At 37.5% G+C, this 23846-nt stretch overlaps 1 protein-coding gene across 1 annotated transcript in view; it reads right to left on the bottom strand.

Annotated features, from left to right (window-relative positions):
• The window catches only part of LOC124789035 (sodium/hydrogen exchanger 3), a 627528-nt gene that overhangs the window by 11874 nt on the left and 591808 nt on the right, over nt 1-23846 (bottom strand). The window contains exon 13 of the mRNA XM_047256324.1: nt 8967-9131. Coding sequence (XP_047112280.1) covers nt 8967-9131 — 165 coding nt within the window. The remainder of the gene's footprint in view (nt 1-8966; nt 9132-23846) is intronic.

Here is a 23846-nt window from a genome sequence, read left to right on the forward strand (position 1 = left end):
GCGGTTGAGCTCCCATGAGGAGATTGTCTTTGGAATTTGGAGTTCACTGTGAACAATTGTTTAGTCCACATTTATTCAAGTTTTATGACTGTGAGCGTAATAAACTTTTATAACAGCCGAAATCTACTTTTTGCACTTCACTGCAAGCTTTTTCGCCATGAATCTCCATAGTGGTGCCAGGAACTTCCACAGTGGGGACACCACAATAAACAACAGCAGCCATTACAACTCCAAAAAAAATGTTCAAATGTGTGTGAAATCTTATGGGACTTAACTACTAAGGTCATCAGTCTCTAAGCTTACACACTACTTAACCTAAATTATCCTAAGGACAAACACACACACTCATGCCCGAGGGAGGACTCGAACCTCCGCCGGGACCAGCCGCACAGTTCATGACTGCGGTGCCTTAGAACGCTTGGCTAATCCCGCTCAGCCATTACAACTCCATCAGTGCATCTTGCCTGAATGCCTTCGTATGACAATTGCGTCATCTCACTATTGTCACTTGTGTGAAAAACATTTAGAAGTTTAGTGCCTCTCAAGGTGCTTTGTATAATGTTTTTCACTGCACATATTAAACTACAGTGTATGTGAAATGGAAAAGTGATGTTCTTCCATACTGTGCTGTTAACTACAACAATGGGCCACATGTGCATGACCAATGTGCAATGACTTTGATCTCCTTGATGATTTTGGTACAGAGTTTGCTCAACCTTTCCAACAAGACAATGTTCTACACTATTTCCTGACTATGCAAATTTGTGTTGTCAGATTTTATAGGCCAACCTACACTGAGCACATTCCAGCCACATCCACTCACAACCCCATGTGAGGCCCAGCTGACTGGGCATCACATGGCCCAGCATGTCAACAACAAAATGTTTGTGAGCAAGCTACCACCATTCCGACAGGAACACCCAGCAATGTGGCATCACTGATGACAGTTCCAAGTTTGTCATCCTTTTGAGCAACATAGGACAGCATGCCCAAATTATCAGCCACAATTAACAGCAAATTGAGCAGCACCAAAGATGAGTTGTTCCATTGGCTCACAAAAGCATTGGAGCAACAGTTGTGCAGTTGTGACAGGTGATTTTCAAGGACACAGTGGATAACAGAACACCATCTCATATTTAGACATCTGTATACAGCTATCTCCTCATCACTCATGCCAGATAACACTCTTTGGACACTATGGCTCATCAAAGTACCACCACAGATCCAGATGACAATGATCTCACATGAAAATAAAAAATGGAAAGCAAATTAGTCCTGGCTGACAAGAATTTTGTGATTCTGGAACGAAAATACACAAATGTCTTGGACAACAATGGTCACTGTAGTGGGCAGCCTCCATGACCCGAACAGTTCTGGACTTGCATTCAGTCATGTAACTAGTGTGACACGGTGTCCACAATCACTAGCAGCTGACATGACCCAATTGCAGTGTGCAAAGATGCCACCTAATGTTAAAAACACTTGGATCAAACAAGTTTTGCCCATATCCTAAGTGACACAATAGAGTCTATGTGCTAGATTTCTTAGCAACACACACACACACACACACACACACACACACACACACACACACACACACACACTTGTGAACCAATCTTGGGTGCAGATTTCCTCTGATACTTCCACTTTTTCCTGGATTTGATATGCTGAACCCTTCAGAAAATCAACAGTGATGAATCCATACATGGCATCACCATACATGGCAGCACCTTCAATGTGCTCCACATATGACAACCATCAACAGTTACTTGATGACTGTCAAATGTTATAATCAGAAGATCGTGAAGTGTTCTGTAAGATATGAGCTGGATGCCACATGTCCTTTCCTGCAGCACACTCCCTGCACAACTAATATCAATGAAACAGCAAATGTCATGGCATTGGCAATGGACACACACATAGGGCCGCTACACATTGCAGTTCATGAGCCCCCAACAACTCATGTTAGTACAATGAATTTTTCTTACAGTGTGCACATGTCCTCTGTGTCCCTCAGGTTTTGCATATGATATCTCAGCAGAGAGGAATTCACCATGAAACTGAGAAAAAAATCAAAACTAAAACATGTTGTCTGTTCAACTAAAACATGTTGCCTGTTCAACAGATAGTTAATTTACAGCTACAAACTGCCCAGTGACATCAAACTGATCATGATTACATCAATATTATCAGCTGATGGGTTTCTTGTTACCACAGCTCCTAGGTTGCAACACTCGCCTCCTAGCATGCTAGTGGGTCCTGATGTTACTGTACTCACTACCCTGTCACCCCCACAGTCCAGCATACCACCGCTACAAATTCACACAGATCAACAATCTACATACAGCCATCCCCATTAACATCCACTCTGCCTCAGCCAATGCCACCTGCATTTATTGAAATGAGACAGTAATCATAACACCACGTGGTTTTTCCCTCCTTTCATTCAGAAATGAGTAAGCCATGCCATGCATAGTAGCCAGCCAAGCATGTTTGGTCACATACATTGCCTTTGGTACTTGGAGTTCACTTTGAACAATAGTATAGTGCACACATATTTGGGCTGTATATCTGTGTTGTAATAAATTTATTATAACAGCCTAAATCTGTACTCCACATTTCACTGCAAGTGTTTCCCCCAGGAAATCGCACAAGCCAATTTCTCCTGCGTTTTTATTGTTGCTGTTCATTTAGAACATTTTTTGTATTTTCTTAATCTATGCCACTATGTCATATATTACCCATGGCTCTCAGTTTTTGTGCCTCTTTCAATGTCAATAGTTTTCTTGAGGTACTTACTTACTTCTTTTCCACACAGACCTTGAAGTGCCATGATTTCTTTCATCACATATTCTTTTCTTGCAAAGTAGTCTGGCTTTTTAGTTCCTCCACCTTGTCAGCTGCATCAAACTAGTCTTCAAACTGATGTCCACAACAACAACAACAATGAAAACAACAACTATTTATCTAGGTTCAAATGTTTCTGTTGCTTTCTCTTTAACTGTTACTGGAACTTCATTATAGTGTTATATTATGGTAAATATCATTGGCAGAACCTGGATAGCTCTTGTTGTACTGGACTTGACTCCTGAACCTTTATTTCATCAAAGTATGGTGCAATTTTTTCTTGACCTTCTGACATCTTCTCCTTATATATTCTTCTCAGGGCCTTCATAAATTGTATTCATATTGATTAACTCGTGCTCAGCATAGCCTTCTATTTTATTTCTCCCTTATCATTTTGTTTACCAACTGGAACTCTCATGTTATATCTTTTCACCTATCTTCACCAGCCATTACATTCTACTCTATCATTGCAATGAATTCCAATCTTCTTTGACAAATTTTAATAATATTATCAAATGCTAATAGAATTCCAGTGTCTTCCAACTCTGTGACCAACAAATTCACCATCAACAATCATCACTATGTTACAGACAGTACTTTCATCTATTTCCAATGCCCTACTGGCTGTTATTCCCACCTTTGCAATGCCTTTCTGTGAGCCACACTTGAAAAAAGAAATATCACTCTTCTTACACTTGCATGTCACATGTAGCTAAAATATCTATCTATGTCCTTTCCATATCTAACTTTAGATTTTCTACTTTCATGAACTGTTTAGCATTCTAACATTAAGTGTGTTCATTTCTCTTTTTGTGGAAACTCATAAAGGTACAGGAGACCAGGCTGTTTATATCATCAAATCAAAACTTATAAAAAGCATTAATGAAGTATGCTGCACTGATATATTTGAGACCCAAAAGTGTTTAGAAAAGTATACATGAATATAATGTATGCTGCAGAAGGCTTGTTATACATGCTGTTGTTGTTGTGGTCTTCAGTCTAGAGAGTGATTTGATGCAGCTCTCCTTGCTACTCTACCCTGTGCAAGCTGCTTCATCTCTGAGTAATACTGCAACCTACATCCTTCTGAATGTGCTTAGTGTATTCATCTCTTGGTCTTCCTTTAGGATATTTACCCCCACACTTCCCTCCAGTACTAAATTGGTGATCCCTTGATGCCTCAGAACATGTCCTACCAACCGGTCCCTTCTTTTAGACAGGTTGTGCCACAAATTCCTCTTCTCCTCAAGTCTATTCAGTACCTCCTCATTAGTTATGTGATCTACCCATTTAATCTTCAGCATTCTTCTGTAGCACCACATTTTGAAAGCTTCTATTTTCTTTTTGTTAAAACTACTTATTGTCCATGTTTCACTTCCATACATGGCTACATGCCATTTGAATATTTTCAGAAAAGACTCCCAGAGACTTAAATCTATACTTGATGTTAACAAACTTCTCTTCTTCAGAAATGCTTTCCTTGCCATTGCCAGTCTACATTTTATATCCTCTCTACTTTGACCATCATCAGTTACTTTGCTCCCTAAATATCAAAACTCATCTACTACTTTAAGTGTCTCGTTTCCTAATCTAATTCCCTCAGCATCACCTGATTTAATTTGACTACATTCCATTATCCACATTTTGATTTTGTTGATTTTCATCTTATATCCTCCTTTTGAGACACTGTCCATTCCATTTGACTGTTCTTCCAGGACCTTTGCTGTCTCTGACAGAATTACAATGTCATTAGCAAACCTCAAAGTCTTTCTTTCTTCTCCTGGACTGAAATTCCTACTCCAAATTTTTCTTTTGTTTCCTTTATTGCTTGCTCAATATACAGATCGAGTAACATCAGGGATAGGCTACAACCCTGTCTCACTCCCTTCTCAACCACTGCTTCTCATTCATGCCCCTTGACTCTTATAACTGCCATCTGATGTCTGTACAAATTGTAAATAGCATTTCATTCCCTGTATTTTACCCCTGCCACCTTCAGAATTTGAAAGAGAGTATTCCGTCAACATGTCAAAACTTTCTCTAAGTTTACAAATGCTAGAAATGTAGGTTTGCCTTTCCTTGATCTATCTTCTATGATAAGTCATAGGGTCAGTATTGCCTTGCATGTTCCAACATTTCTATGGAATCCAAACTGATCTTCCCTGAGGTCTGCCTCTACCAATTTTTGCATTCGCCTGTACAGAATTTGTGTTAGTATTTTGCAACTGTGACTTATTAAACTAATAGCTCACTGATTTCACACCTATCAACACCTGCTTTCTTTTGTATTGGAACTATTGTATTATTCTTGAAGTCTGAGGTTATTTCACCTGTCTCATACTTCTTGCTCACATTCTTCATGCAGTATCATATCTCCCATTTCATCCTCATCTACGTCCTGTTCCATTTCCATATATTTCCCTCAAGTAAATCACACTTGTATAGATTATGTATACGAGGTGTGGCTAGAAAAAAACCGGACTGATGCTGGAAAAAACATTTATTTACAATTATTTACAATTTCATATTATCTCTTTCAATGTACTCAATGTCTCTACACCGCTCCATACGAATTTTCCACTGTTCATAGCAATGCTGCAGATCATTTTCGGTAAGTCCGTACATTACTTCCATCGCTTTTTCTTTTACTGCTTCAACAGTCTCAAATCTAGTTCCTTTCAAAGCTGACTTGACTTTAGGGAAAAGAAAAAAGTCACAGGGGGCCAAATCAGGTGAGTAGGGTGGATGATCTAAGATGGGAATGTTGTGTGTTGCCAAAAACGTCTTCACTGACAACGCACTGTGAGCTGGGGCATTGTCTTGGTGAAGGATCCATGACTTTTTTTTCCACAAATCGTTCCGTTTTCTCCGTACTCGCTCACGTAGGGTAGCCAGGACGCTAATGTAGTAATGCTGATTCACTGTTTGTCCCTCTGGTACCCAATCAATGTGCACAATCCCTTTGATGTCAAAAAAACAATCATCATTGCCTTGAATTTCGATTTTGACGTTCGTGCTTTTTTTTGTCGTGGAGAACCAGGAGTTTTCCAATGCACCGATTGGTGTTTAGTTTCGGGATCGTAAGTAAAAAACCACGATTCATCGCAAGTAATAACATTTTGTAAGAAGGTGCGATCACTTTCAATGTTTTCCAGGATGTCAGAACAAATCATTCTTCGGCGTTCCTTCTGTTCAATTGTGAGACACTTTGGGACCATTTTTGAACACACTTTGTTCATGTTGAAACTTTCATGAAGAATCTGCCTAACACTTTCCTTGTCAACTCCTGTTAACTCAGACACTGCTCTGATTGTTAAACGGCGATCTTGTCGAACAAGTTTACTGATTTTTTCAATGTTTGCATCAGTTTTTGCTGACAATGGTCTGCCAGTGCGAGTGTCATCACTGGTGTCTTCGCGGTCATCTTTAAATTGTTTAAACCACTCAAACACTTGTGTTCGCGATAAACAATCATCGCCATACACTTGTTGTAACATTACAAACGTTTCACTTGCAGATTTTCCTAGTTTGAAACAAAATTTGATGTTAACACACTGTTCTTTCTGTACACTCAACATTTTCTGACGCACAGACAAAACGTCAACTACTTAAAACAGACGCCACGGGCAGACTGAGTGCAGGAGGCAGATGAAACTCGAGCAGTAGGCGGAGCGAGAGTCACGTGACAGGCCACGCAACTTTCAGCCTTATTGCATTCGTTTTATTGTTTCACCAGTACTAGTCCGGTTTTTTTCTAGCCACACCTCGTATACTCCTTTAACTTTTCTGCTTTCCCTTCTTTGCTTAGGACTAGTTTTCCATCTGAGCTCTTGATATTTGTACAGGTGGTTTTCTTTTCTCCAAAGGTCTCTTTAATTTTCCTGTAGGCTGCTATTTGCCTCTACATCCTTACATTTGCCTGCTAGCCATCCCTGCTTAGCCATTTTGCATTTCCTGTCGATCTCATTGTTGAAATGTTTGTCTTCCTTTTTGCCTGCTTCATTTATTGCATTTTGATATTTCCTCCTTTCATCAATTAAATTCAATATCTTTTCTGTTACCCAAGGATTTCTACTAGCCCTCAACTTTTTACCTACTTGATCCTCTGCTGCCTTCACTATTTCATCTCTCAAAGCTACCCATTCTTCTTCTGTATTTCTTTCCCCAGTTCTTGTCAATCATTACCTAATGCTTTCTCTGAAGCTTTCTACAACCTCTTTCTCTTTCAGTTCAACCAGGTCCCATCTCCTCAATTTCCCACCTTTTTGCAATTTCTTCAGTTTCAATCTACGGTTTATAATCAATAAATTGTTGTCAGAGTACACATCTGCCCCTGGAAATGTCTTACAATTTAAAACCTGGTCCCTAAACCTCTGTCTTATCATTATATAATCTATCTGAAACCTTCCAGTGTCTCCAAGCCTCTTCCACGTAGACAACATTCTTTCATGATTCTTGAACCAAGTGTTAGCTATGATTAAGTTATGCTCTGTGCAAAATTCTACCAGGCAGCTTACTCTTTCATTCCTTACCCCCAGCCCATATTCACCTACTACTTTTCCTTCTCTTCCTTTTCCTACTATCAAATTCCAGTCCCCCATGACTATTAAATTTTCATATCCCTTAACTCTCTGAATAACTTATTTTATCATATCATAAATTTCTTCAATATCTTCATCATCTGTAATACATATGCCTCTACAATAACGACAGTCAATGTTATCAAGGTAAATAAGTGCTCAATTTCTTAAGTATTGTCATTTGGTTTAGTTCACATTTCTCTATAAAGCATAACAGTCCTATTTGTTTACATCAGTGTACTTGTAAGTAAGACAGATCTGAAATGGAAAGCTGGGCTATGTAATACACTATAATATCAAATATTTTATGATTTTACCTTACAAATTTAAAAATTAATTGTTAGTAAGTGCATAATGGTATGCTATTCTGGTCAAATAATGAAGTTAGAAATCAAATAATTATAAAAGAAAGTGACACCGACAGGCATCACAATAGTAGACTTAACATGTAATTGTTCACCTGTAGCATGGAAAAATATAGGTTCGGAAGTCATTGTGTTTAATTGTTGTGTAATTATTAGCCCTGGCTGTCTATGCTGAAGGAATGGCAGGAATGGAAGTAAGAATACCATTTGTTATACACTCTGACCCTGAGAGTACTGAATTACGAATTACAGTGGTCACTATGAAAAATCTTTTTCAGAAATAATTAGGCAGTTAGAAATATGGTACTTACTAGGATCTGCAACAGCTTGGCTGTAAGTATCTTTCATATAGATGCTACTAATGATGATGTATCATGCAAGAAAGTGCCTATTTTCAAGAACAGAACTTTTGAAAATGATGTGTTTGTACAGATATGAACTGTAATAGATATCAGTCAAGTAAAATGACTTCTCTTTGACACACTGGTGAGAAGAAAGCCATTGTATTGCTTTGTTTTCTGTGTAAAACTTTAGAAGGCTGTTTGTTCAGTAAAATATTAGCTGTCTTGAGACCTAGCATTACTTATGCCTCCCGTACAATTTTTTCTTAAACAGCATTGTTCAAGCCTTTGTAATATTCCAGTCATATCCCTTTAGTTTTAAAATTTTGGAACTATGACATCTAGAGTTACTGATGACTTCCGTCATCTGAATGTTGTAGCATTAAACTGAAGTCACTGTCATTGCCTTCCCAGCATGTAGTTTGTATCATTTTCATCTTGTCTGATACTGGCTAGTGCACCACCAGTATTCAAAGTTGGAACTGCTCAAAAACCAATAGACTATTTTGTTAATACATTGGGACAAATACTTTGAGAATCCCAGAAAAGTAAGTTAATCTTATTTACAATGAAACTGGCAGTTTTTCTGTTTCAGCTACCAGCACCTTCATTTGATTGCCTATTTTGTTTCATCCATTTTATCAATTTTCTTTAACTCACAGGTGTTGAAAGTAGTAATGATACTGTTGCACTTGACATAGTGCTTTGATTAATACAGTAATCTATCAACTATGCATTAACTTTGTTAGTAAATTTGTTATTTTTATTTACAAATTTGTTAACCACAAACATCAGCTGTGGATTTGTGGAATAGGGATGTGGTTGTTAGTTACCTAGGAATGTAGCAGAAGGTGAATTGTATGCAAGGTATTCCTTATTGGAACACCAGGCAGGGAACTCGCTCTGCTTGACAGGACCAGTGCTTAATTCGCCTTCGTCGTCACGCTTCCAAGGCAACATGGTCTCAGTAGCAGTAGGAGTCGTCACACGTGCACATTCTGTACATATAACACACACAAGCACATGCTACATACTCTGTGGTTTGAAACAAAATAATCACAAACACAAACAACACAAAGTGTTCAGTTACATACCTTCTGAACTGAAATTTATGAAGCATCAATTACTCACTAAAATAGCATTTTAATTAAAACATGTAGACATAATCATGTAAAAGCCTGTAAATGGCTATATACCATTGTAAAATGTTAATGTTTTAATTGTTTTAGAATTTGCATTTTGTTTTGTCTATAGCTATTCTACACTCTCAATTCTAAATCATAGCAGCAGTATTTGTGCCTCAGCAGACTGTGTTTAATCTGCTTATAGGTTAAACTCCAAACAAAAGCACTGCATTTTTGCATTTATGATTCTCTTCATCCCTGTACATAACAAATGGAAAAACACAGTGAAGAATGAAAGTAGCAATGACATGTCGAATTCGGCAAAAGACTTTAAAAATGAGTGGAGAGAACATTTATAATTAGGGCACAGAAAAATCATTGAATATCAAATATTAATCATTCTTTCTATGTCCTTGCTTGTACCTTCTATTCAAGGTTGGCTTTCCTAATAATTTCACAATGTGCCTTCAGATCTTTGTGTTATGCAACCATAATACTGCAGCCTGGATTCTGAGAGTTTCTTGTTTATAGGGATGACTTTAAAATTACCTCTTATGAATTCACTGAACACTTTATCTTTCAATGTTATTCTGCCCACTCATCATAACACACATTTTTGTTATATGCAGAATCTGTTCCTGAGTCTTTTTTGCTGTCCAGACTTCACTAATATACAACAGTGCTGGTCTTACAGCCATTTTATAAATTTTGTCTTTGGTTTTTATGGGAATTTATGGACCATACAGAATCCCTGAAAGCTTACATCACATATTCTAAACAGATATTATTCTTTGAGTTATATCTGCTTCAGTTGATAGCTCCTCTGTTATTACTGAACCCAGCTACTTAAAATTTTTAACTCCTGGAAGTGTGACATTATCAAGATCAGTATCTGTGGTTTTTGTGGCATCAGGACTTCAGTTGCCCATCATGAACTCTGTCTTTATTCTACCCATGCATAAGCTATTTGTTTCATGTAGCTTCTTCCACACCTTTAGGTTCTCGTGAACTTCTTGGAAATTAGCAGATATAATTGATACTTCATCAGCTAGGTTTCATAGGGTTGGTATTTGTATCTTTGGTCTTGAATAATTCATTACAATACTGAACAATTAAGGAGTTACAGCACTCCCCTTATGAGCACCTGTGTTTTGATACCTGCAGAATTTCTGACAGAGGTCTGGTCATAGTTGTACATTTCCATCACAAGTCAGTTATAGTACTTCAGGGCATCAGTGCACTTAGAGCTTGCCATATTAATGATCTTGGTACTTTATAGAAGCTTTTCCTCAATGTATAAAGACCAACCAAATATTTTGCTTGTTCTCTTGCATTTTTCCATCACTAATCTTATTGCATGAATGGCATCTGTGTTTCCCTTTCCTGCTGCGAATCCATCTTGACTTTCTGTTAAAGAGAGAAGTTCAGATAGGTGGTCTTCAAGGACTCATTCATAGATTACAAGGGTATGTGATGTGAGTTTTATACCCTTAAAGTTTTCACAGTCATATATGTCTCCTTTGTTTTTGTAGAAAGGAATTAGCACACTGCTCCCCCACGTAATCACTATGTTCTCACTTTTTGCTGTCAAACAGTTTGGCAAGCCATATCCCCCCTGCATCAGCCAGTGTTTCCCACATTTTGACAGATATTCATCTGGCCCATTTGCTTTGATGCTTTTCATTTTGGATGGTGCTTATTTAACTTTTGCTGCAGTGATTTCATTTACAGGGGCACTGTTATCAGCTTGTTTATCTCTCTGGCTGTTGTGGAAATTCTTTATTCATTAGAAGATTTTAATATTTGTATCATATTCTGCATGTGTACTTATCAGGTGTCAGTAGTGTGCCTTACTATCTTTAATGCACTTTGCTTTTTAAAGTCTTTTGTACTGTTATGCTCATGTTTCACTATTTTTTAGATTTTGGTGTGATCTCTTTTTTAATTGTGCTCATCTTTTTCTTTCTCAATAGCAACTGTTCTTGAGGACATTTTCTTAGACACTTTGTGAGAATTCCTGTGTGTATCTGAGCCACATTTGAATAAGTATTTCTTCTCTGTGTGGCATCTTTGGTGTGATTGCACCACTATTTAGGATCCTTATTTTTATGAAGGCCTCTTTTACTGATAAGTGAGTGCTTAGTAGTGTTTACACAGAAGTTTTGTAATTTGAAGCAAACCTCACTGTGGGAACTATCTTGAGAGGAACCATAATATCAAATATTAATAATATTCCTAAAATTTTGCTGTAGCTGAAAGACTAAAAGGACTATCTGTATTTTCTACATTTTTACCTAATACGGTTATAAACATGAAAAATTTGTTATTCAAGTGAGCTGAGTCTTTGATTACATTCCATCAATTTCCCCCAGCGTATTGTATGACAATTTTATCACATCGTGGTAACAAATGAACACTATCATAAATTTGTGAGTCAGTATGTTCTAGCAACTGTGATGTGATCATATTCTCCAATTCTTCATTGTTTCAAAAATCATATCCTTTAAAAGTTTGTTATTAAAAAAATAAAAGAGTAACTTGTTACATAAGCTACAAAAAAGTACTTCATTTATAAGTGACATTCATGGAATTCTGAAGATTTTTATAAATAAATTGCTCTGATCTTTTGCATATTGGTGAGGAAAAAATGTATCTCAGCCACCTCAAAAGCAGCAAGAAACAAGAATATAATGGTACATGATTATAAGGATACATGAGATGAAATCTTTAAGTACTTTAGAACAGATTAATATAAAGTGTCAGTTCTACACAATTTCTTAGATTTACTGGTGATTCATTGTCATCTCACAGAATTGGATCTATTGCTGATGTTCTGTCTCTTCTCAACACAATATTTCGATGTCATAACAGTGTCTTCACCAGGTGTTTCCCCAGACTGGTCACTTTGCTGACCAGTTCTCACATTTATGCCTGGGTGGTGCCTGGTGTTCACTACGCCATCTGCGCCCACTGTGGCTGTTTTTGTGGTGATATCTGTCTCCAGGCATTTCCTTTTCTGTCTACATCCATTGTGACTGTCTTCCTTTGTGGAGACCATCCCATGGTCTTCCGTACTAGATCTGCAGCCACTAGGTGCTGATGCTGTTTGCCAATACTGCAACTTTCTCTCATGGCCTTGTCATCCTCCTAGATTCTGAATTCAGTTTATGCCTGTGAAATGAGCTTCCTGCAGCATCAGGCTGCTGTTGGAGTTGCATATTACATCCATGGATGTTGCAACAACCATTTATGTTAGCAGCCACTATCTGGTGTTCCTAATTATGTCTGCTCCCAGGTTGTGAAGTGCCTGAGGTTTCAGGTGGTTGATGATGTTCCCTGCCTGGTCCGTGACTGCTGTTGCTGTATTCTAAGGAGATAGTTGCCACCTGGTGGTCTGTATGAGGTCTGATCCTGTTAATTATGCCCCCAGTTGTTTGAGGTTCTTTACTGGAGAAGGGAACTTTTTATGGTGTTTCTGTAGTAGTTCCAAAGCTGGATTCTACACCATACTGAGCTTTTATCCCACTTCCCAATTCATTGGGTTCTCTGCCATCTTGATTTCAATAAATTCATTGATGACACTATCCCAGAATCTGATGGTTTGTGCAAGGATCCTGGTTCTGTCAGAATTCATGATGTGTTCAAGTTCCAGGCAATGTTTTACTATTGCTGATTTAGTGGCCTGTCTTAGCATGGTATGTCTTACTTCACTGTTCTGGTGACTTGACCAATGTATGACATACCACATTCAGAAGGTACATGGTAAATACCAGGTTTCCTTAATCCCAGATCATCCTTGAACACTCCAAGGAGTGCCTTGATCCTATTGGGTGAGCAGAACACACTTTTGATTTTATGTTTCTTCAGTATTCTGTTGATCTTTGTACAAACAGGTCCTGCATATGGTAGAAAGGCTACCTTCCTGATCTCTTCTTCTTGTTCTAGGCCACAACAGACCACTAAATCAGACACAGAAATAGCAGAGCACTGCCCGGAACTTCAACACACCATGACCTAACCAGGCTTCTGGCTCAGACCCCCCACCCCCAATTCTGGGGTACTGTCATCAATGACTCTATTGAAATCAAGATGACAAAGAACCTGATCAGCTGGGAAGCAGGATAGAAGCTCAGTGTAGCATGAAATATGGCTTTGGAATGACTACAGAAACACTGGAAAAAAGTTCTCTCCTCTGGTAATGAACCTCAGATGACCAAGAGCAAAATTAACAGGATCAGACCTCATGCGAAGCACCAGGTGGCAACTCTCTTCTCAAGAGGCAACCACAGTGGTCACAGACAAGATAGGGAACAACATCAATTACTTGAAACCTTAGCTGCCACGCAGCCTACAATCGGATGTAACACAGAACTTCATATAGCAGCTACCAACATAAGAGATTGGCACAACATGTGCAGACATAACATGCAACTCCATCAGCAGACTGATGCCACAGCAAGTGCACTGGACAGTCACATACTGAATTCACAATGCCAGAAGGATGATATAGTCAGAAGAGAAAGCCACTGCGGTCATGAGCAGCATAAGGAAAACCTATAGCATCACAATAGTGCTAGGAACATGCCTGGCAGATGCAGACCTAATATGGAAAGCCATGGGATGGAAGACAGCTTCAATGGGTTTGGACGGAAACACATGCCATCACAAGAAACAGTTACAGCGGGCATGGACAGAATAGTGAACATCAGGCACTGCCCAAATATAAATACGGGACCTGGTCGACAAAGCAAGCAGTCTCAGGAAACACCTGATATGATGCCAAGGTACAACATCAAAATATTGTGTTGGGAAGATGCAGAGCACAGGCAGTACACCTGATTCTATGAGATTTACCATGCTATTTAATTTGTCTCTTCATCACTATTTTCTTACTTATGTATCTTTTCTTCCTACTTCACATAGCATAGACATTCATTAGTTTTCTTTTATTCTATTTCTTTTTTTTCTGTTCCAGTTTCTTTCATCCCATTAAATACTTGTTCCTTTTTCACTATCTGAGCCCCATAAGTCAGTGTCAAACTCTGTTCTGACTAACATGCTGATGAATTGAGTATTTATGTTCCTGAACTTCCTATCTAAATGCGATGATGATGTCTTTCTTATTCTTGATTATAACACTTTTGTAGGTGGTTTACACACAGTCAAAGGCTTTCGTAAGATCACAAAAAATACCCACTGGAGACATTTTTTTGTTAATGGCTTCCAAAACTTGGTTGCTGAAAGAGAATATTGCCTGTTCAGTACAAAGACCGGCACGAAACCCAAACTGATTTTTGCTTAAGATACTGTGGATGTTGAGATGGTCTACAATCCTCCTGTGCATGAGTTTTTCTAGAATTTTCGAGAAGGTAGTTAATAGGGATATTGGGCGATAGTTTGAAACAATGCTTTTATCCCCTTTTTTAAAGAGAGGAATCACTACAGCCAACTTAAGTCTGTCAGGGACAATCCCATCTCGTAGGGATGCATTGAATATGTTGCATAAGACGGGGCTAACAAATTTATAACAGTGTTTCAGTATTTTACTAGAAATATTGTCCACACCAGCAGAATTTTTATTTTTTAATGATCTAATTATTCTTATGACTTCGCTTACAGTAACTGGAGGTAAGGATAACTGTGGGATTCTGTTGCTAATAGCTTTCTGTAAGAGGGACAATGACTCTTCCATAGAACCATTACAGCCTGTCTTCTCTGCTGCTCTCAAAAAGTGGTTATTAAATATTTCTGCAACCAACTCAGGTTTCTTTATGATACTGTCCCCTGTATTAATCTCTACCTGAGACATGTTCCCTGTTGTCCTGCCAGTTTCCCTCTTTATTACATTCCATATAGTTTTAATTTTATTTTCTGAGCTTTCAATTTCTGATTTTATGCACATACTTTTAGATTTATTTATAACCTTCTTGAGAATGCTACAGTAAAGTTTGTAGTGTTGTCGTTTCTTTGGATCATTACAAGTCCTGAGAGAACTGTATAACATCCTCTTTGTTCTACAAGATGTTATTATCCCTGTAGTGATCCAAGACTTCTTGGCATTGCCTATATGACTATTTCTAACTAGTTTTTTGGGAAAGATGGACTCAAATACAGACATGAATTCATTTAAAAATGAATTGTACTTTTTGTTTACATCTGTTTCCCTATAAACTCGGCTCCAGTCTCTCTCTTTTAGGCTATCATTGAATTTTTTAAGGCCCTGTTCATTTATTATTCTAAAAGATTTCCAAGAATGCTCGGAACTGTTGCACACACTGATGTAATTGAGCCTAAGCAATTGACCACCATGATCAGAAAGGCCAGTGATTGGATGTACAGTGATCTCATTCCATGTAGACTTATCTATAAATATATTATCTATCAGACTTTTACTGTTAACAGTAATCCTAGTTGGGAAATCTACTATTGCCATCAGATTATAAGACTCCATTAAATGTACTAAATCAGCTTTACTATTGCTCTCATTTAGGAAATCAACATTAAAGTCACCAGTAATTATCAAGTTCTTGGACTTTGAGTACAGAATGGATAATAAAGAATCTAAGTGCTTAAGAAATACATTCAAATTCCCTGAGGGAGATCTATACAGTGCTAACACTACAGCCGTGAAGTCATTTACAGTAATCTCAACACCACATACTTCAATTTGTTGCTCTATACAATGGCTCTTTAAATCTAATGCATTGTAAGATATGTTGTTTTTTACATAAATTACCACTTCACCTTTTTCCATGATGGTTCTAGAGTAATGCGTTGCCTGACAGTAACCACTTAGTTGCAACCTTTCAATATCCTTCACATGATGTTCACTAAAACATAATACATCAGTATCTTTTATTCCTTGTGGTTCCTCTAACAGAACAGTAATGTCATTTACTTTATTAGCAAGTCCTCCCACATTCTGGTGAAAAATCGTCATTTCTTTGGAATTAGAGACAGATCTAAACTTTTGCCTAAAAAATTATCGGTAGCTACAGACACAGTACATTCATTACTAACAATTTCCTGAAACATTTGAGTTTGAAACCGAGTCTGACTTGATGGTTGGAGCCATTCAAGTGCGATTGGTTCCAACTTTGGGGTACATTAGTGGACTTCTTCCAATATTTCTGTTTTTAAGAGGGTACCTAATGCTTTTTTTCCTGATCTGTTCAGGTGCATACCGTGTCTTGTAAATAAATCTCGTCCAAAACTGCTTACATCTACAACACAAGTATTTTTAAAATGCTTACACAACTTTGCTAACTTAGAGTTCGTTTGTGAGACAGCTTCATTTACACAGGACTGTGGAATTAAGTCATGTCTCTTTGGAATGTTCACAACAAATACCTTAGACTGATGAAGCGCCGATATTTTCTTCCTGAGCGACTGTATGGCATCATTCCCTTCGTTGCAGGCAACGTTGTTTGAGCCACCTATTAAGATCACACACTCGTTTTTTACTTTTTCAGGATCACACCCCGCTACAACTTCTTGAACTTTAGCACCTGGCTTCACAATTCCACAAACATCGGCAGCATTAAAACTGCTTTTCACTATATCAGCCATGCCTCTACCATGACTATCAGCGAAAATGTGAAAACGATTTGTTGATGTTTCACTCACAGCAGACTGGATCACACCACTGCCACTTTCATTGCTGTTAACTGAACGTTGTGGCTTTGGAAGATCAAACCTAACCTTTTTCCGACAGTTTATCGGCACACTCTTCTTACGATTGTTTTCACTTTCAGTGAGACTATTACTAGAACAAAGTACATCAAAATTGTTTATATTCTCGAACCTCGAAACATTTGCTGTACACGAATTTTTAGTGCCGATTGTTTGACGCTTGTTGTGTACTACCTTCCATTCTGATGATTTATCAGCGTCATTTTGCACCAATGTAGTCATGTTCTCGCGAAAGTTTTTGTCCTTCTGTCTGTCTTGAAGCAATGGATCCATGTTTCGCTTCGACTTCAGTTCCATATTTTCGGACTTCAGGCTGTCGATTTCTATTCTTAGACTGCTGATTACACATTGTAAACTAACAATACGCTCATTATACTTTAATAATTCACTTTTGCAACTTACACACGAATTTTTAACGGCTTCACTGTAACTTATTTTTGGAGTAAAATCGCGGATATCTACACACGCCGCCATCTTGAAAAGTGTAGGTAATACTTATTTACATCTGAAACCTATTCTTTTAATTGTCACATATTCTGATCCATTTTATAGTGCAACAGCTTACTGATACTGTAAGCAAGGCGTTCATCAACCTAAATGTTGGTCTGGGTATGGCAGTTCTTTACTAAGAATTCTTATATTGCAGATAAACTAAAAATTGGCTCACTCCAACAGTTGTAGATGGATATAAAGAGTCCAAAATGGACTCTGAACCATGGCACACATTAATATTTTTCACATGCACAAAATAATGTCAGAGATAAAAGTAAAAATAATTGCTGGATACAATTGTTGGACTAAACATAAATTACATCCTAACCTTTAGCATTTATAACATATAATATATTAATTAATTTTATAATATATAATATTTCATATACATCCTCATTTAACTGGAGAAATAAACTAGCAACACAGATATCATAAATTTATAAACACGATGAAGAGTTCCCTTATGTTAACTTTTCTTTTCCTTCCATGTCAAACAAGTGTTACATCATTTGTATTCTACAAACATTTACATTTTTTCAGTCTTTTTGAATACTGTTTGAACAAAACTTGCAAGCCATAAATTTACACATTTAAAATATGTGAATGCTGCATGTTCACCTGTGTTTTGACATTGTATCACTTGATGATAATTTGATGTTGCAGTCTGGCCTAATTTACTTCCAAGTATGATATTTCGACTGGACACCTGTTAGTCATCTTCAGCTGAGTCTGCAAAGACTTCCCACATTGCACCTTGTATAAACATGCTGCATGCATTTCAAACATGTGAACATGGATATTGTTACCTAGGCTTTCCACACTAAGCTATCCAACTAAATTATTCGAACTACCCTGTGACACAGTCGGTACCGTCAATGGTAGTATGACACTCAGCTGACGGGTAACCTCTCACAATGGCCTGGGATGTATACTGCCAACAATGCTGAGGCTGATGATGAAAATGATGAGATTCCATTTATTATCCCACTGATAGCTGCTATGACTGTTAAAAATATTTTCCATAATGTGTACCTTTACAAAGTCTTTAATAACAGATTCTGAAAATAATGTTCTCTTTCCCAAAAGTATTGTTTCCTCATATTCCATTAATTCATTATGACATTATGTTCCATAAATATCATCAATGAGAACCTTTAGAGATGTGCAACAAGTCAAGTTACAACAGGTGAGGCATCAAATGATGTTGCCATTGTACAAAATTAATGATTGAAAACAACATCTCCCAGTGATGGCCATTTTCAGTTAAGGGGATACGGAATCACCTATCCCCGCAATGTTAATATATGCCTACTATAGGGAACATTTTCTCACAAACTACTGGAGACAGAGAGGTAAAAATTTTACTGTATGTGCATTCATATGTTACAACAATACTGAAACAACAGTTTATTGTCAAAGTATTTTCTTACAGAGATATTGTACATTTATTTTTAAGTAAATTTTTTCCATCGCTTTTTACTAGACTATCACCCCTAAGTCTTTTGTAAATCAAGTAATTAAAAAATCGTTGTTTCAGTATGTAATAGGGACCTATGTCACTACGTCATAAAAATTTCAGACTTCTAGGTTGACCAGTACCTGAGATAATGTTCCTAGATGAAGTAAAAAGTAAACTTACGGGAAACGGAGAAAGAAGATTAAAACATTCCTGATCCGTAGCTAATACCCCCTTCACAGTCTTCATAATCATCTTCAAGTCTTCTTTTGGCACCCATCTGCACCTGTCTTGCTTTTTTCACTAATGTCTTGATTATATTATCAGCATGCCTTAGTCTGTGCTGATCTAAAAAGAACATAGCACGTACCGTACGGGAACCAACACACATACCCAACTTTTGAAGGACCTGGCATTTAGTTATATTTCCAAGATTGAAGGTTGCCACAGCATCATACACACCAAAATGTAGTGTATTAATTCCGACAAACACTGTTTTTGGGAGACGATGCCATATCACACTATTCAAGCACTCGTTGGGGTTCTGCGTTTTTCCGTGAAGACATTTCATCAGAAGACTTCTGTCAGCCAGATCTCTGAAAATGGGCTTTATTTCTGCCATGATGGCTGATGGTAGACTGTGGTGGTGAATGTATTTCTCTCCTGTTGTTAGTCCCCTATTGTATTTACACCAGCTGTTTTCACCTTAGGGGCACAAACCATGTTGTGGATGCTCATCCGTGGATGCGGTGTGGAAATATAAAGCCCATATAGCTCTCCTCATTTCTTCAAGATTGCCTGTATTTTGCCTGATTGCAAGGCCATAGCAGTTCTGAATGTGGTCTATTATGGAATCAGTCAATCTTCCTCTGCCATCCAAGGTTTTCCCATCATCTAGTTTTTTCCCTTTCATAACTGATTTTAACCTTCTCAGCCTGGCACCCATTCTCTTCTGCACATGTCCTATACATTCAAGTTTGCTTATATTTACACTGTTCCCATATGGTTTGCTTTCCAAAACTTCTTTGAATGCTTTAGAGTCACCATCTCCCAGATATTTGACATAGCGAACATTATACCACTGTGAAGAGCGATGAAAAATTTTCTTCACCACAGCAACCTCCATGCCACCACTACTACCATAATAATTAGCAATACAGTCATCACTGTGTTCATTTTTCAGCCTGCCTGTGCACCTACAGTATTTAGACATTATTGCAACATCAATAACCTTGCCAGTATCAACACTAGTTGCTGTTACAACACCATTGTTGGAGGTGTGGCCCCTTTTCTGCCATGTGCCATCAAACGCCACTGTGAGGTCACGACTGCCGTCATTTTCTTCCACTGCTTCTTCCACAGCAACCTGCATTGACTTCTGTGCTACATCTTCAACTGCAGATCCTAGTACATAATTGTAAGCTTCAAACTTTGAAGGTGCACTTGGAAGATTTAGAACACCACATAGCATATCACCAGCTGCTTTGCCCTTACCAATTGCTCGCAATCCATAAACTAACCTAATATTTACACTATAAAGTTCAGTTTTCTTGTATCCATTATTTACAGTTACTGAAACCGAACTTGGAAACGTACAGCTGTATTTACAAACACTGCATATTAAATTAAACTGGGCAGCCAGGCCAACATGGGATTCTACTTTCAGAGAAACGTTTCCATGACATTTTTTGCAGCACAAACTGTTTTCAAGAGCTTCACACAATATATTCGTATCAATATTTCTCTTCCAAATCTCTTAGTTTTTTATGAGAAGCACTGTTTTCATTTGGTGTAAGTTCGTTCGGCAAATCAGTAATAAGTGGATTCACATTTTCCAACAGTGATGATGATGAACTGCTTTGCTTTGCTAATGAATCATTATTTCTTTTCTTTTGCCAGTTCACACGCTTTTTAAATACTTTTGCTTTAGCTCTAGGCATTTTCACAGCGAAAAATGAAGCACTAAATACGAAATAACTCAACAACAACTACTTTCTTATATCACACTGTTTACAAAACAGTCCCGCCACAAAGTCAAAGAGTAACTTGAGGAAACCAGAGAGAAACATTTTCGGGCAACTAGTGTATAAATAGTCGCTGGAAACCGGGATATTTGAATTCATGTCACTTTAAAGGTACTGCCAAAAAGTTCATGGTCAGCCACGAGAGACGTGTATAACTAAAGCGCAATACCCGATCTCACAAATATATAAAAATAAAATAGTTATAATTGTAGTAGAGCTATGTATGATACGTCATTTTAAAGAGGAAACATGGCAGAATATAACACGCCAATAAAAAAAAATTCGATTTTTTAACCCAAAATCCGATTCCGTATCCCCTTAAGCACTTCTACAGGTGCTCTCAGAAGTTGGCTTCGGCCTTCTCTAATATTGTTCTGTCAATTTCAATAACTTCTACATAAATTGCTTCCTTCAGTTCATCAAGGGTATATGGTTTATGCTCATAAACACACGACTTGACTCCATGAAAAGTAGTCACACATGGACAGGTCTGGGGAATGAGAAGAACAACTAATTTCACCAAACCAGGAAATGAAGCAACCATGAAAAACATTCTGAATATCTTCCATTGACATTCTTGCTGTGTGATCTGTGGTCTCATCCTGCTGAAACCAAACTTCCTGGATAGGAATACGTTTTCATCCAAGTTACTTATTTACAGGGAGTTCCATTGACCCCAATAGCAAAGAGTTGCTAGGATATGGAATATATATATATATATATATATATATATATATATATATATATATATATATATAAAACTAAAGCGCTGGCAGGTCGATAGACACATAAACAAACACAAACATAATTTTTCCCACGTGGAATGTTTCCTTCTATTATATATATATATATATATATATATATATATATATATATATATATATATATATATATATATATAGGGAAAAATTCCACGTGGGAAAAATATATCTAAAAACAAAGATGATGTGACTTACCAAACGAAAGCGCTGGCACGTCGATAGAAACACAAACATACACACAAAATTCAAGCTTTCGCAACAAACTGTTGCTTCATCGTCTTTCATCAGGAAAGAGGGAAGGAGAGGGAAAGACGAAAGGATGTGGGTTTTAAGGGAGAGGGTAAGGAGTCATTCCAATCCCGGGAGCGGAAAGACTTACCTTGGGGGAAAGAAGGACGGGTATACACTCGCGCACACACACACATATCCATCCACACATATCAAGTCTAACATATATATATATATATATATATATATATATATATATATATATATATATATATATATATATATATATATATATATGAATATAATAGAGGGAAACATTCCACGTGGGAAAAATATATCTAAAAAGAAAGATGATGAAACTTACCAAACAAAAGCGCTGGCAGGTCGATAGACACACAAACAAACACAAACATACACACAAAATTCTAGCTTTCGCAACCAATGGTTGCCTCGTCAGGAAAGAGGGAAGGAGAAGGAAAGACAAAAGGATATGGGTTTTAAGGGAGAGGGTAAGGAGTCATTCCAATCCCGGGAGCGGAAAGACTTACCTTAGGGGGAAAAAAGGACAGGTATACACTCGCACACACACACATATCCATCCACACATACACAGACACAAGCAGACATTTGTAAAGGCAAAGACTGTGTGTGTGTGTGTTTGTGTAAAGCAATATATATATATATATATATATATATATATATATATATATATATATATATAAAAAACTCTTTGCCTTTACAAATGTCTGCTTGTGTCTGTGTATGTGTGTGTGTGCGAGTGTATACCTGTCCTTTTTTCCCCCTAAGGTAAGTCTTTCCGCTCCCGGGATTGGAATGACTCCTTACCCTCTCCCTTAAAACCCATATCCTTTTGTCTTTCCTTCTCCTTCCCTCTTTCCTGACGAGGCAACCATTGGTTGCGAAAGCTAGAATTTTGTGTGTATGTTTGTGTTTGTTTGTGTGTCTATCGACCTGCCAGCGCTTTTGTTTGGTAAGTTTCATCATCTTTCTTTTTAGATATATTTTTCCCACGTGGAATGTTTCCCTCTATTATATATATCTGTGTGTGTGTGTGTGTGTGTGTGTGTAAAGCAATATATATATATAAAATAGAGGGAAACATTCCACGTGGGAAAAATATATCTAAAAACAAAGGTGATGTGACTTACCAAACGAAAGTGCTGGCAGGTCGATAGACACACAAACAAACACAATATGTATGTGTGTGTGTGTGTGTTGTGTAATTCAAATGAAAGTCTTTTTGGCTGTAAGTTTACTTGTTTGACAGTGTTGTTGTGCCTAACTGTGACTCAGCAATCCCACTATATTGTGAGCAACAGTCTACCCTTTTCATAACATTCTCACTATTTCATCCTGGATTTCCCACTGTTTAAAACAATAATATTTATACATACATTATGAGTCATTCATACTAGGAATAGTTTGCATTTACGCTTGCTTCAAATAGTTTACCCATATATGCAATTAAATTAAAAGTTACATAAATACTTGCTCATATGCTCTAAAGAATCACTAACTGAACAGAATGATATTTGTATCAGATACTGACTCACTTTGCTCTTGAATTTTGGTGTTTAAAGAACAAGTATTTTAATGTTTCTTGGTAAAACATTGCAATCTCTGATGCTGAATAGTTTACTCCTTTCTGTACAAGGGTGAAGTTTGACCGGTTCCTATGTTAAGTCCTCTTTAGTCCTTGAATTGTACCTATGATATTCGCTATTTGTTCTTAAAAGAGAGTGATTTTTATTAATGAAACATACAAGGGAGAAGATATACAGAGGTGTTGTTATGAGAACTTGGTTTTTCTGGAACAGCTTCCTGCGAAGTGTCTTTGATGCACAGCATTTATGATGCACACAGCTCTCTTCTGAGCAATGGAAGTTTTTTTGCCATTGGCTTGTTACCCCAGAAG

Source organism: Schistocerca piceifrons, chromosome 3 (assembly GCF_021461385.2).
Source record: "Schistocerca piceifrons isolate TAMUIC-IGC-003096 chromosome 3, iqSchPice1.1, whole genome shotgun sequence".
NCBI lineage: Eukaryota > Metazoa > Arthropoda > Insecta > Orthoptera > Acrididae > Schistocerca > Schistocerca piceifrons.